Source organism: Trichosurus vulpecula, chromosome 4 (genome assembly GCF_011100635.1).
Source record: "Trichosurus vulpecula isolate mTriVul1 chromosome 4, mTriVul1.pri, whole genome shotgun sequence".
NCBI lineage: Eukaryota > Metazoa > Chordata > Mammalia > Diprotodontia > Phalangeridae > Trichosurus > Trichosurus vulpecula.
Window position 1 is genome coordinate 186,867,456 of NC_050576.1, and position 16,176 is coordinate 186,883,631.

Here is a 16,176-nt window from a genome sequence, read left to right on the forward strand (position 1 = left end):
GAGCTAAAAAATTATTTTAAAAATCAAATTATAGTAGTAAAGGAATAAATGGGAAAAGAAGTGATAGAGAAGATCTAAAAAGTGAATAGCCTGAAAAAGACCATACAAAACCTTACCAAAGAAAATAACATCTTGAAAATTAAAATTGACCAAATAAAAGCAAATGACTCTATGAGACATCAAGAAATAATAAAACAGAGTCAAAATACTGAAGAAGAAAATATAAAAAATCTCATAGCAAAAACAACCTATCTATCTGGAAAACAGATTGAAGAGAAATAACTTAAGGATCGCTAGAGTACCTGAAATCTATGAACACAAAAAAAGTCTAGACATCATATTTCAAGAAATCATAAAAGAAAACTGCTCAGATATCTTAGAATCCGGGGCAAAGTAGAAACTGAAAGAATCCACTGGTCACCCCCTGGAAGATTGTTCAAATGGCAAATCAGAAATTACAGCAACAATGGTCAAAGACATGGAGGCTCCTACTGCCAAAACACAATGCATATGTGACACTAAAAAGTACCAGAACAGGAGTTGATATATTATTTGCCAAAAGAAAAAAAAACCTGGTTACAGTAAATGAGTTACAAAAAAGTATTCAAAATATGATTCCTAAATGAGTGATTACAAGGAAATAGAATTGATATTTTTCTTCTACCTATGAAAATGCATTTTAAATATAAATAATGGCAAGGAGATGTTCTAATTTTACTCTGAAATAATTTTCATGCTACCATCTGTATTTTCTTTGCCTTTTAGATTAAAAAAAAATGCACTGCACCAATGGATGCACTTTGGTCTTAAATTTTAGTACTTCCAGTATTTAAAAATTAGGTATGATAGACCTCTGGCAATTGCCGAATGGAAAAAGAAAGGCATACACATATTTCTCAGCTATTCATAACACATTTACAAAAAGCGTTCATATCTTGGGACATAAAAATCTCAAAAACAAATGCAGAAAAGCTGAATACTATACACATTTTATTGACCACAATGCAATAAAAATGATGTTCAAGGGCTATCTTAAAAAATATTAAAAATCAAATAGCAACATTTTAACTTAATCCTAAAGAACTGGTAGATCAAAGAACACATCACAGAAACAATAAATAATTTTGTTAAAGATAATGACAGTAATGATTTAATGCCAATTCTAGAAAGAAGCAATCAAAGTAGTCCTCAGGGAAAAGTTTATATCTGTAGACACTTTTATTAATAAAAAAGAGAAAGAACAGATCAATAAATTAGAAATGAAACTAAAAATACTAGAAAACCAACAAAATTCTGAAACTAATTAAATGCCAAAATAGCCTAAAAAAATCAAAGAGGATAATGAAACTGAAAAAACAAAACAAAACATTGAATTAATAAAATAAAGAACTTTTTGGCAGGGAAGGGGAAGACTATAAAACTATTAGCTAATTTGATCAAAAAGAAAAAGGAAAACCAAGTTATCTACAACAAAAATGGAAAATGAGAATTCATGATGAATTAAAAATAAAGGGAATTAGAAACGATTTTCCCTGACTCTATAATCCAGTAAAACTGACAAAAGTGTGTATAAAAATATAAAATATCCATATTAACATAACAAGAATTAGGGAATTTAAATAACCCAGTTTCAAAGGAATAATTTGAATAAGCCATAAATGAACTTCTAAAGGAAAAAGAAATACAGGACCAGATGGATTCATGGAATTCTATGAGATATTTTAAAAAACAATCCTAATTACACAAACTGTTTGCAAAAAATAGAAAGAGGGGATCCTACCAAATTCCTTTTCTGGTGTATATATGATTTCAATTCATAAACCTGGGAGAGTCAAAGCAGAAAAAAAAACAAAAAACAAAAACCAAAGACCAATATCTCGAACAAACATAGATGCAAAGCATTTAAATATTAGCAGGAGGCTAAAACAGCATATTACAAAGATTATACACCATGACCAGGTTGGATTTATAACAGAACGTAGGACTGATTTCATATTAGAAGAACTATCAACAACCATATTAATAACTAAATTAACAAAGACAATGATTATAATAACAGATGCACAAAAATCTTGACAAAATCCAATACCCATTTCTAATGACACTAGAAAACACAGAACTAAATGGACCTTAACTTAAAATGATAAATAGTATATATCGAAATCCAAGAGCAACCATTTATATTCAACTGAGATAAACAACAATTCTTTCCAATAAAAGTAGATATGAAACAAAGATATTCATTGTCACAACACCTATTTGACATAATATTATTAATGCTGGCTATAACAATAAGACAAGAAAAAGAAAGTGAGAGAATAAGCATAGGTAAAGAAGAAGCGCAATTATCACTTTGCAGGGGATAGGACGCTGTACTTAAGGAACTCCAAAGAGTCAACTTAAAAATTACTGAAACAGTAACCTCAGCGAACTTGCAGAATATAAAATAAATTCGTACATATCTTCAACATTTCTATATAATGTCAATAAAACCCAGCAGGAAGATAAAGAAAGAGAAATACATTATTACAGTATGTATTAAAATACTTCTAGGAAGGTAAAAAGCACTTTGAAAATATTAATGCAGCACAAAATACTAGTTATGATGATGATGATGATGACCACAATGATGACGAAGATAAAACAAGACAAGGAAGGAATGAAACAAGCATTTATTCAGTGCCTATCCTGTGTTACCGGGCACTGTGATAAATATTTTACCCATATTATCACACTTGTTCTTTGAAACAAGTCTGGCAGGTATATTTCATTTTTCTTTTCATTTTACAGATCAGGAAACTGAAGCAACCAGAGGTTAAGTGACTTGTCCGGGGCTAAACAGCAGTGAGTGAGGTTGAATTTTAACTCAGGTCTTACTCACTCTAGGACCAGAGCTCCGTGCAGTATGGTGCTACCTAGCTGCCACTAGTCAACTTTCCATAACATGCATAAACCACACAACATACATAAAGTGCTTATTCAACCTTAACGTGTTACATAAACGTTAGCTGTTATTGCTCTTGTGGAATACCCACAAATCAATCATTTGTACTCAGAAACTCCGTCATTTCTCCTCCAAACTAGTTGTGCTTTTCATTAAAATCAATTTTCTAAACCAAAAACAAACAGACAAAAAAACCCAAACCCTTCTGGGAGTCTACCTACAAGATACATAAGAATAATATAAATACAACAACAACAACAAAGCACTGTTCACAGAAATAAAGACCTAAATAATTGGAAAAATATTAATTGCTCATGGGTAGGATGAAACAATATAATAAAAATGACACTATTAATTAAAAGAATATATTTAATGCCATTCCAAATTATCAAAGGGTTACTTTATATAACTAGAAAAAATAATAATGAAATTCATGTAGAAGTAAAAAAGGTCAAGAATCTCACGGGACAAAAATAAGTGAGAACAAAGAAGACTAGCAGTTGTATATCTCACACTATACTACAAAAGTAATAAATTTAGTATTGATTAAAAAAATACAACAGATTAGCTATACAACATACAGAGGAAATGTATCTAGTACTTTGGTATTCTATAAATACAAAGACTCCAGCTAGGATAAGGACACACTATTGGATTAAAAACTGCTGGGAAAAGTGGATAGCAATATAGAAGAAAACAGATTTAGACCAACACCTCATACCTTATTCCAAGAAAAGTGCCAAATGGATACATGACCTAGACATAAAAGGTCACATTATAAATAAATTAGAGAAATGTGGAAAAAATTACCCATCAGATGTATGGAGAGAAGAAAAGTTCATGACCAAACAAGGCACAGAGAATAAAATAGACAATTCTGATTACATGAAATCGAAAAGGTTTTGCATAAACAAATCTAATAAAGTTAAGATTAAAGGAAAACGAGGGTCGGGGGCAGAGCCAAGATGGTGGCTGGAAAGCAGGGACATGCATGAGCTCCCCCCCAGGTCCCTCCAAAAACCTATAAAAATGACTCTGGACAAATTCTAGAGCTGCAGAACCCACGGAATAGTGAGGGAAGCAGGGCTCCAGCCCAGGACAACCTGGATGGTCGCTGGGTAAGGTCTATCACAGAGCTGAGCGGAGCAGAGCCCAGCATGGGCTGCACCCAGACCAACCAGACCAGATGCCAAGCAGAACAGGCCCTAGCGTCCTGAATCAGTGAGCTGTGGCAGTTACCAGACTTCTCAACCCACAAACACCAAAGACAACAGAGAAGATTAGTGGGAAAAGCTTCTGGGATAGACTAAAAGGAGTTGGAGGTTCGGCCACCACCTCAGGGGCAGTGGAGGTGGTACAGCTCTGAAGATGGAACTACAGATGCAGTTGCTTCTGGCCCCAGGCCCACATGGTGGGAGGAATTAAGTGGCAGATCAGAGCTGGACTGCAGAGCCTGCTGAAGATCTGAGTCCAGTCTGGGTTGGCAGTTCTTGGGGGAGGAGGTGCACTGCTGTGGCAGAGTTTGCTGTGTAGAAATAGCTCTGAAAACAACAGCGCAACCCCTCAAACTTGGGACAAAGTACTCTCTACGTGCAGTCATACCCCGATGAAAAACTCAAGGGTCAAGTAGTCGACTGGGAACATGGCCAGGCAGCGAAAACGGTCTCAGATTCAGACTCAGACTTTGGAATCTTTCTTTGATAACAAAGAAGACCAAAACATACAGCCAGAAGAAGTCAACAAAGTCAAAGAGCCTACATCAAAAGCCTCCAAGAAAAACATGAACTGGTCTCAGGCCATGGAAGAGCTCAAAAAGGATTTGGAAAAGCAAGTAAGATTAGTAGAGGAAAAATTGGGAGGAGAAACGAGAGTGATGTGAGAAAATCATGAAAAACAGCAAGTCAATGACTTGCTAAAGAAGACCCCAAAAAATACTGAAGAAAATAACACCTTAAAAAATAGATTAACTCAAATGGCAAAAGAGGCTCCAAAAAGCCAAGGAGGAGAAGAATGCCTTGAAAGGCAGAATTAGCCAAATGAAAAAGGAGGTCCAAAAAACCACTGAAGAAAATACTACCTTAAATATTAGATTAGAGCAAGTGGAAGCTAGTGACTTTGTGAGAAGTCAAGATATTATAAAACAGAACCAAAGGAATGAAAAAATGGAAGACAATGTGAAATATCTCATTGGAAAAACAACTGACCTGGAAAATAGATCCAGGAGAGATAATTTAAAAATCATTGGACTACCTGAAAGCCATGATCAAAAAAAGAGCCTAGATATCATCTTTCAAGAAACTATCAAGGAGAACTGCCCTGACATTCTAGAGCCAGAGGGTAAAATAGAAATTGAAAGAATTCACTGATCGCCTCCTGAAAAAGATCCCAAAAAGAAAACTCCTAGGAATATTGTTGCCAAACTCCAGATCTCCCAGATCAAGGAGAAAATACTGCAAGCAGCCAGAAAGAAACAATTTGGGTATTGTGGAAACACAATCAGGATAATCCAAGATCTAGCAGCTTCTACATTAAGGGACTGAAGGGCTTGGAATATGAAATTCTGGAGGTCAATGGAGCTAGGATTAAAACCAAGAATCACCTACTCAGCAAAACTGAGTACCATGCTCCAAGGCAAAATATGGGCTTTCACTAAAACAGAGGACTTTCAAGCTTTCTCAGTGAAAAGACCAGAGCTGAATAGAAAATCTGACTTTCAAACATAAGAATCAAGAGAAGCATGAAAAGGTAATCAAGAAAGAAAAATCATAAGGGACTTACTGAAGTTGAACTGTTTTGTTTACATTCCTACATGGAAAGATGATGTGTATAATTCATGAGGCCTCAGTATTAGGGTAGCTGAAGGGAATATACATATAAACATATACATATACATATACATATACATATACATATATACATATATACATACATATATATATATATATATACAGAGGGCACAGGGTGAGTTGAATATGAAGGAATGAGATCTAAAAAAAATAAAATCAAATTAAGGGATGAGAGAGGAATATATTGAGAGAGGGAGACAGGGAGAGACAGAATGGGGTAAATTATCTCGCATAAAAGTGGCAAAAAAAAAAAGTAGTTCTGTTGGGAGGGAAGAGGGGGCAGGTGAGGGGGAATGAGTGAATCTTGCTCTCATTGGATTTGACCTGAGGAGGGAATAACATACACACTCAATTGGGTATCTTACCCTACAGGAAAGAAGGAGGAAGGAGATAAAAAAGGGGGATGATAGAAGGGAGGGCAGATAGGGGGAGGATGTAATCAAAAGCAAACATTTTTGAAAAGGGACAGGGTGAAGGGAAAAAACTGGATAAAGGAGGATAGGATAGGAAGGAGCAAAATACAGTTAGTCTTTCACAACATGAGTATTGTGGAAGGGCTTTGCATAATGATACACGTGTGGCCTATGTTGAATTGTTTGCCTTCTTAGGGAGGGTGGGTGGGGAGGGAAGAGGGGAGAGAATTTGGAACTCAAAGTTTTAAAAGCGGATGTTCAAAAACAAAAAGTTTTTGCAAGCAACTAGGAAATATGATATACAGGCAATGGGGCATAAACATCTATCTTGCCCTACAAAGAAAGTAAGGGAAAAGGGGTTGGGGGGAAGTGGGGTGGGGTGACAGAAGGGAGGGTTGACAGGGGAATGGGGCAAACAGAATATATGCCATCTTGGAGTGGGTGGGAGGGTAGAAATGGGGAGAAAATCTGTAATTCAAACTCTCGTGAAAATTAATGCTGAAAACTAAAAATATTAAATAAATGAATAATGATTTTTAAAAAAGATTAAAGGAAAACAACTGGGGAAAAATTTTTGCAGCAAGTTTTTCTGATAAAGGTCTCATTTCTCTGACATACAAGGAACTGACACAAATTTATAAAAGCAATTCCCCAACTGATAAATGGGATAAGTATGTGAACAAGCAATTTTCAAAGCAAGAAATCCAGGCTATCTATAGCTATTATGAAAAAATGCTGCAAAAATCACTACGAATTAGAAGTGAAAATTAAAGCAGTTCTGAGATTCCACCTCACCAGATTGGCAAAGATGACAAGGAAAGGAAAATGATAAGCAGGAAAACAAGACATAGTGATGCACTGTTGCTGGATCTATGAATGGGTACAACCATTCTGGAAAGCAATTTGGAATTATACACAAGAAGTTACTAAAATAGTGTGTGCCATAGACCTAGTTGTATCAGTGCTAGGTTGTTAATAACAATAATAAGAATAGCTAGCATTTATACAGGACCTACTATGTGCCAGGCACTATGCTAAGTGCTTTGTAAATATTATTTCATTTCGTCTCACAACTCTGGGAGGTAGGAGTTATTAGTCTTTCCAGTTAAAGAAACAGGAAAAGATCCTATATGTATAAAAACATTTAAAGTTTAATTAAATTGATATTTTAAAGTTTAAATATTTAAATTTTAATTTTAAATACTTAAAATTTTATTTAAATTAAAAATTTAAATATTTGAAGTTAAATTAATTAAATTTCATTAACAGTAAAAACGTAGAGGGAAGAGAGGAGGGAGAGGCACATATACCTAGAGAGAAAAGGAAAATAATGCAATGCTTCCAAATTCTACAATATCTTTGATAAGTTAATTAATTTCTGTACCTGTTCCCTAAATAATACATAACATACCCAGTACTGGAAGGTAGCTTGGCACAGTGTACAAAGTGCTAAACTTGGAGTTCGAAGATCTGGGTTCAAATCTAGACTCAGCTACTTAGTGCCAGTATAACCTTGGGCAGGTTCCAACATTTGTGTCTAAGAGTTTGCTCATCTGTTAAGTGAGAAGTTAGATTAAATGACTTTGTCCAAATCAATATCCTACAGAAAAAAAGGAGCACGCAACTATCTGAATTTTTATACCTACTTGAATTTTAATGAGCTTATCTACTCTGCCTATTTTGTTACTTTCTGCCCTTGGGTTCCTAAACAGCAATTTAAACCAAGATAACTCCAATGCTGATCTGACCATTTAGTTTCATGAAATAGACAGTTCTGCCCAAAATAAATCCACCTATCTGGATTGTTGCTGCCATAGAACAGTGTCAAATTTTAGAGATTAAACATATACAGAAATCCAAGACAGGATATCCGTAGCTGACACGCTGTAATCGATACTTGCTCTTCCCTACTTCTTTTCCTTCTGCCCCATTCTCTTCTCCCTTTTCCCCTACCTCCACAAGAAAGCAACATTAGAGAAGAGAAGATTGGGCAACTGAACGCCATTCTTCTTGCAATGCCTAACCATTCCCCATGGTCCAGAGACCTCTGTCCTTGACTTACATACTTTCATACATTCCTCACAATCAGGATGTTATTATACAGTTAACTCTAAGTGGCCTTATTTCAGAGCTCCAGCATCTTGGTATGTAATTCTCAAAACAAAGGCCTATACCCTATAAAAATCAGCCAAGTTTTTAGTTAGAAGTCAGCTGTCCATTGGTCCTCTCACACTTACCAAAAAAACCCATTTAATCCTACTGTCTACCGGGTAACTAAAATAAATGTTATGACAAGAGTTGGCAAGACATGCACTCTAAGTAGTGTTTCCAGTAATGGAAATGAATTTGTACTAAGCTGAACTCACATACTGCCCACATTACAGTAACAAGCAAAAATGAGCTGGAAGCAATGGCTAGGAAGGAAGTAGGCTTTGCCCTCTTTACCCCAGTGAAATTTAACTCTGTGGGAGGTGGCTTCTATAAGAAACCTTCATAACCTTCCCCAATCTGTTTCTAATGGTAATTGTAAGATGTCTCACATGTAGCAAACATACTCGGTCATTCCTAGAAAATTATCCTTTCTTGTGCCTACCTAGTACAACACAACCATCTTTGGGTTATCCTCTCAAAAATCTCCTTTTTGGACTGGATTCCATTTCCTTATTTAATTGTCATCAACACTTCCTCAAAACCTCAGTATAGTTTTGAGCAGGGGTGGGGAACCTATGGCCTGGAGGCCACATGTGGCTCTCTAGGTCCTCAAGTTCGATCCTTTGACTGAATCCAAACTTCACAGAACAAATCCCCTTAATAAAAGGATATGAGAGGGCCTGAGAGGGCCACATGTAGCCTCAAAGCCATAGGTTCTCCACCTCTGGTTTTGAGAATCTTAGTTAAAACCCTTTCAAAGTAGATCACATCTTTCTGTATAGAGATGCTAAGAGGGACAACTCCAATAGGGAAGTCAGAGTCCTAACTGCTCCAAGTTTCTCCTCTTACCAAACATGAGAGATTCAACCGTATTGACAACACGAAAGGAAGTGAGAATACAGCTAATTTGCAATCCATCACGTCTTATTTAAATTATCAGGATTTCAAATACTTCAATAAACTGTTTCAATCCTACAACTAATATTCTACCTGAGGTTTTACAGCACTCCTCAATTTTTGGTATTCTCTCCATGCCAACCTAACTCACATGCTGCAAATGGTCCCAAAGTGAATCACAAAACCTTCATTTTAAAACGAATTTTGAATTCTGCAGGATTTTCCCATTATTCTAGCTAATGTATTAAAGCTCTATGCTCCCCGCCCCCCCTACCCCCACCACCAAATTACTTCTTTTCCTTCTTAGGTAGGATTATGCTGTCAGCTCCCAATTTAGGGGGCAGGAAAAGTAGACAAGGAGGCAAAGATGGGAACTGCTGAGATCCCTCAACTGAAGGGAAATCTGTGTACTGTCACTGCTCGTAGGGGTGGCAAGTTACAAATAATATCTATTTTTTGGTGTGGGCTTAGAAGGAGACTGGGCAGAAATTATAGCGGTTTGTTTTGTTTTAATTTTTTAACAGGCTCTAATTAAAACCGACTTTCCTGACATTCACAATTGCTTTGCTAAACAAGAACCTGCTAGCTTTTCTATTTTGGCACAGATTAATCCTACAGAGCTGGCTGTATATTACTAAATTCTCATATAAGTGCCCAGATGACTAAGATGGGGGATAAATGACCACCACCAAGTATCAAATGTCTGGACAAGAAAACTGGGATCAATTTTCTCATTCATCTCATTCATTTTCTCAGATGACCAGAGACATCCTCAATTTGCTAAGACGTGAATATACAACGGCAAAGGATTTGCCCTCTGACGTGTCAGCGAGAATGGTTGCTACAACAGCCTGAAAAAAGTGAAAATTGAGAGGATACCCATCAACTGGGAAATGGCTGAACAATCTGCAGTATATGATTGTGATGGAATACTATTATGGTATAAGAAAGGACAAGCAGGAGGGCTTCAAAAAAACTTGGAAAGATTTATCTGAACTAATGTAAAATGAAGCGAATAGAACCAGGAGAACACTGTACACAGTAAGAGCGATATTGTAACAACGATCAACTGTGGAAGACTTAGCTACTCTGATCAATACAATGATCCAAAGCAATTCCAAAGGACCAAGGATGAAAAATGCTATCCACCCTCTAGAGAGAGAACTAATGAACTCTTAGAGTAGACTGAAGCATACTTTTTTCACTCTCTCTATGTTTCTTGTTTTTCATTTATTTTTGAGTGCAACATGGCTGATATGGAAATATATTTTGCATGAATTTACATGATAATTGATATCATATTGCTTGTCTTCTTAATAGGTAGGGAAGGAGTAGGGAGGAGGAAGAGAATTTGGAATGCAAAATTTTAAAAAAATGTTAATAATAAATAAGTAAAAATTTAAAAAACAAAAATAATAGCCTAAAGTAGGACATCACATCCAAGTCAGTTAGAAGACATAAAAATCTTACCTGGAACCCTTGACCTTAAGAAATAGAGAAACTTCCCATTCTTGGAGTGCATAATGGCCCTCTTGATAAATTCCACCACTGACTGGCAACGGTCCTCAAACTTGGGGTGACACCAGAGGCTGAAAGTTCCTTTCATCGGAAAGTGAAAACAACTCATATTAGAAGAAGGTAAGGATGTATTCTATACCATAATCCTGAGTCTTGAACCTTTTTGGGTTCATGGTAACATCTGACAAGGCAAAAAAAAAAAAACTGTGGAATGCCAAACCTCCCTGTTTCTACTCACAACATTAAAAAAAAGGTACTGCTTCTAATGCCAATACTGAACTAGTCTGTATTAAGTAAGATGATTAAGTCAAGTCAGATATAAAATGAAGATACCAGAAGATTACAAAAGTTTCTGGAAATACCTACATATTCCACAATTTCTGAAAGCTTAAGTCCAGGCACTGAATCACCTCCAAAAGGTATCCTCTGGAAAGGTTCCTAACTGTTTCTCCATTCAAAATTCATTTTTAGACTATACCTTTCACTATAGGACACTAGGGAACCCATTCATCAAATAAATAACTAAAACAGTGGTAAAGATAGTGACACTAAAAAAATCAACAAGTTAAACCTTTGGGGATCTCACTTTTCTTTTTGTGTTAAGCAAGAAATAGACAAGACAGAAAGCTGTTAACTTGCAATCTTCTCTCTCCTCATAGATTCCCCAGTCCTAGCACATTATCAAGATTTACTCTCAAGACTTTAGGATCCTAATGAAAAGAAGGAAGGTGAACATTCTTGATATTTGTTTTTTAAAAGCAAGACTCAGTAGTATCCAAAAGGTTCTGGCCTAAAAAGTGATACTGATCACAGAAAGGATGACTCACTATTTAAGGAGTTTCTTTAAAAAGAGAGACAAATGTTATACTGCAAACTGGTACCTAAAAAGCTACATAAAGTTTCTATTAAAAACTCTATTGATTCCAGAAAGAAAAGCACCTGGGGGGAAAGAAGGGGGGAGAAGCAACTGAAGAAGTGTTTAAAATGGTTGTTCCTGGTATCTTCCCTACCTGGAACGTGAAGGTCAAACATTTACCTCTTCACTTTTCCTGTGGCCCAGTCATTTGTCATTTTCGTTGGTTTATCAAAATGCTTGACTCTGCCTTTTTTTTTTTTTTTTTAAGAACAGCTGGAAAAAAGGTAGCGGCTGACCCCACAGTTACACCAATTAACTCCCAAGTCTTTGGAATCAAATTCCTATCTCCTCCTTCCCTTCTGCCCTAAAGTGGAAGCTCAGGCTACTTGAGAACAGTAAGAACAGAGTTCATGTTGACCTAAATGACCAACCCCTACCACAAAAGTGACACAGACCCCACCCATGTCATCCGAATGAGGCAAGGAGAAGGGAAGAGAAGAACGTGCTCAAGAAGAGTATAGAGGAACGTCTTGCCTGGCATGATGAGCTCCATTAGGCCAAACACAGAGAGCGAAAAGCTAAGATCACGACCTTAAGTGATCAAGTGATGTCTTCAAAGGATCTGTACACTCCCATTTCTTTGGAAAGTATACAGATATTATGACAGAGGGCTTATTGCCAAGGCTAAACCTCAATTAGCACCACAAGCTTTTGGGCACAGACCAAATAAAAAGTGAAAATTCAACTTCCTTAGAAAATCCAACAAGTCAACTTCTAATCAAACAGGACTATGGAAATGAGTTAAGTATCACCCGATTATGAGAGCTTGGCACCTGAAGGGCTCACCCACCTTCAGTTCCTCCTGAAGAGGACTTCTGTTTAAGTGGCTTCAAAGTTGACCATAAAGGACTTTTTTTATTACTATGCTGACAGACAAGAAGATGCAAAGAAGGCTCAGAACAGAACAACCAGGAGATCAGAGCAAAATACCTCCACTTGCACATCCGCGTAGTTTATATGAGACAGATATGTCTCTAGATGTTGAGTTTAATTATAACCAAAGTACTGGAGAATTTATCTAATAAGTCTTCCTTTTACCAAGAGGGTTATAGTGCTACTCATTACTGGAAGCCTCCCCAACAATCTTGGTCAGTGCCCCCTACTCATGAAACAATTTAGTTAGAAAACCCTTAAACAGATACACACACCTCCAAGCATTTATTCTAGAGACTGACATTTGCTACCCTCCTCCTCATGGAAGTCTCTTTTGTCATGTTTCTTCCTATCTGCAGTCTCACCCTTTTCGTTCCCCCCTTTCTAAGTAAGGTAGTAAGATGGCTACCTGGATAAAGGGAACCAACTCAGATTCTTAGTCATGAGCTGCTACCCCAGGCAGTACACCTTGAAAGGAAGTACTGAAAGCAAAGTTTATAAACCCTAGGGCAAAATGGCATGTAATGGCAAAGAACTTGAACAGACTATAAATTTCTCAAGGGCAGGGATCATGTTTCCTACTTCTCTGCAGTACATATTCTCTCCCTGACTAGAATTTCTAGTGCGAGGGTCTATCTACAGGAAGCATTAAAATGATCATTGACCACTGATGCTCTTTCCTGTGGATCTCAACATCATCTCTCGAGTCCTTTCCAGTCTTAAAACACTGTGACACCAAGGCTCTTCAGAGAAGAACGTCATCTGCTCTTACCTCTATAGTGCTCCATTCTGGTGTGGTGTGTGATGCCCTGGGATCGGAAGCTGAGGCTCAGGATGTATCGGGGATCAGAGCTGTCCCGTACCAAGAAGGAACCATCTGGCTTCCCCTTCAGCTTCATTTCAGCATCTTCCCAGTTCATAGGTCCCCAATACCAACCACACTACCAAGACAAAAGCAGGTTTTTGGTTAACAGAATTGAGAAACAGTAAACTATCTAAAACAATCCAACCCACCAAAAGAAAAATACACCCTCAAAACATTCCAGTGGCTAAATATATTGGGAACAGTCCTGCCTATCAGCAATTGACAATAAGCCCATTGTTTTTCTGGACCTTTACAGTTACAGGAGAATAATTCTAGTATTTCCATGACCAGAGGCACTAAGGAACACTGGTTGGTGTAAACTCAAGTAGTTTGACTAAGTGATCCAGCTACTTATGTAAATTCTCTCCCACCCCCAAACAAGAGTCTCTTTACCATTCAAAATCTTTATGAATTAACAATCTAATTACCCTTTCCTTCTCCTTGGACTTAACAAGAGTAGACCATATTTTAACTATAGGCAAATGGGGCAAAGAAAACCATCCCTTCCCCTAAAGCAGGGGTTCTTAATCTAGAGTCTGTGAATTTTTTTTTAATATTTTGATAACTGTATTTCCATATAAATGATTTCCTTTTCAATCTTATGTATTTTAAAACACTTTCTTAGACAAGGTCTCTAGGCTTCACTAGACTGCTAAGTGGGTCTTTAACACAAAAATGGTTAAGAACCCCTGCCCTAAAGGAAAGGCTGGAAAGGCCAAGGAATAGTAGGCACCCCAGTGGTGGGGGATGGAATTGGAGTATGGGAAGGAAGGTACCTCTGGTCCCCAGTACAATCCTACCTTCTCCAATTCCCGAAGGCTAGCTGCAAAGCTGCTAGAGTCAGGTCGGTAGAGAGGACATTGAAGGTGCTGGGTGGGTTGGTTATGTAGGGATTCAGTAGCTCGGATGGGAACAATCCGGGGAAATGCATCTGCAGGGCAATAGAGGTCATCTGTTCACTCCCCCAAAACAGATATTAATTTCTGGCAGTGGGGCAAAGCATTAGAGGCTAAGCTGGAAAAGGGAAAAGCCAAAGCAACAGGAGAGAGCTGGATGGACCAAAAGAAAGCTGTGTGGGCTTATGTGAGCTGTGAAGGCTAGTGAAGATGGGCTGGGGTCTTTTACCCCAGCAGAGGAACAAGGGAGCAACTCACTAACCTGACTAAGGTGACTACTTCAGGGGCTTCACCAGCCTAGAGCAGATTCCAACTTCTCCCACATCGAGGTAAAGTTCCAGGTAAAACAGCCTTGGAAATAGACACTGGCCTACTTGCCCAGGGAGAGTAACAATTTATGCCAGGCAAGTAGAAAAGAATGTTTAATTCATTCATTTTATTTTCTAGTAGGCTGGTAAAAGTGGGTATTGGCTGCTAAATGTTTGGTACTTATTTACCAGGCTGCAGTAAAAACCAAAAGCTTAGAAAAACCACAGTACTATTCATGACCAGTTATTCATAAAGCCCTTCTACTATTACAAGAGAAGATTTGGGCAGCTATGCAAGGCCCACAAACTGGTCACTCCTAGTAATGGGCAAAATTCAATAAGGGGACCCCAATTTCTAATAAAATCTGATTCACTCACAAAAGAAAGATGTTAAAGAAAGGACAACTCAGACTCACTCTTAGTAGTCTAGCCTAGCCAAGGGGGCAAGACTCAAGTTTTCTTATAGTTTAAGACTTTTCAAATAGAGTCCCTCCCTTCTTCCACTCAACCCCGGCTCCAGCCCCCACTCCCACTCCAAATTCCCTCCCCTTCCTCACCCAGGGTTAATCATACCACATGCCCTACTTTCTCAAGTCTTGCCACTAAAGCTAAGCTGACCTGGGGCATGGGGCGGAGGAGGTGGAGGCAAGGGAAAGGACTGCAGGGAAGACCCCATCGGAGCCACTAGGACAGAAGTAGGCAGCGTCCCACTGATATCATCTAGAAGAGAGAACAAAAGCAAGCAGTTCAGAAATGGAAGAACAGAGTAAGCAGTGGGGGTAGCAAGCTATAGGATACCCCTTAAAGCGATATAGGCTAATCCTTCCATCCTGCCTTTGAAGGCAGATCCCTGCAACCACCTTAACCTGGTTGGCATTTGAATGCAGAATGGGAGAGATTTGGGTAGAATGTGTTTGGGAAAGTAATGATTCTATTTCTAAAGCAGCTCAGTGGCAGGAGACCCAAGGACAGAAATAAAAAAATGAGCCAATACAGCAGAAATAGTAGCACAACACGCAAGAGCTTCAGGGAGGAAAAGGAAGGGAGACAGCATAGGGAAGAAACCAGGGAGGCCAATATTGGGAATCCATCCAAGGCTCACTTGCCTCCTACTAAAGTCAAACTTGTCATTTGAGCACTTCTTCCACCCGCCTCCCAAAGGGCAGGAAAGAGTGAAGGGGAGAAGCACTGTACCTAGGAGGCTGAGGCTTCTTCGTGGAGGAGGAGGGGGAGTTGGAGGGTGTGGAGAGGTCAGACCTCGCTGAGAAATGTCCACGTCCACAAGTGACACCGTTTCACCTGAGGGATTGATTCATGGAGCAAGTATGTTACAGAAAGCAGAGACTGAAGGTAAAAAGCAAGCAAAGGAATGGCTGGATGGATCACAACTCTTGAAAAGTCCAAAGCCTATTTTATAGGGTTTAAGTCTTCGCTGCACAGTAATAAAATATATTTTAAACCTGGTTACCTATTTTGAATATTAAGCACAGAACAGGCATTTGGGGAAATGACATACATGTAGGAATCCATAATCTAGGTTCTGCCAATA

At 38.0% G+C, this 16,176-nt stretch overlaps 1 protein-coding gene across 1 annotated transcript in view; it reads right to left on the reverse strand.

Annotated features, from left to right (window-relative positions):
- SOCS7 (suppressor of cytokine signaling 7) overlaps window positions 1–16,176 on the reverse strand; it is a 40,271-nt gene that overhangs the window by 11,008 nt on the left and 13,087 nt on the right. Inside the window, exons 3-7 of the mRNA XM_036756464.1 lie at window positions 15,822–15,926; window positions 15,246–15,347; window positions 14,224–14,354; window positions 13,331–13,499; window positions 10,722–10,850 (exon numbers count right to left, since the gene is read on the reverse strand). Of these exons, the coding sequence (XP_036612359.1) occupies window positions 10,722–10,850; window positions 13,331–13,499; window positions 14,224–14,354; window positions 15,246–15,347; window positions 15,822–15,926 (636 nt within the window). The remainder of the gene's footprint in view (window positions 1–10,721; window positions 10,851–13,330; window positions 13,500–14,223; window positions 14,355–15,245; window positions 15,348–15,821; window positions 15,927–16,176) is intronic.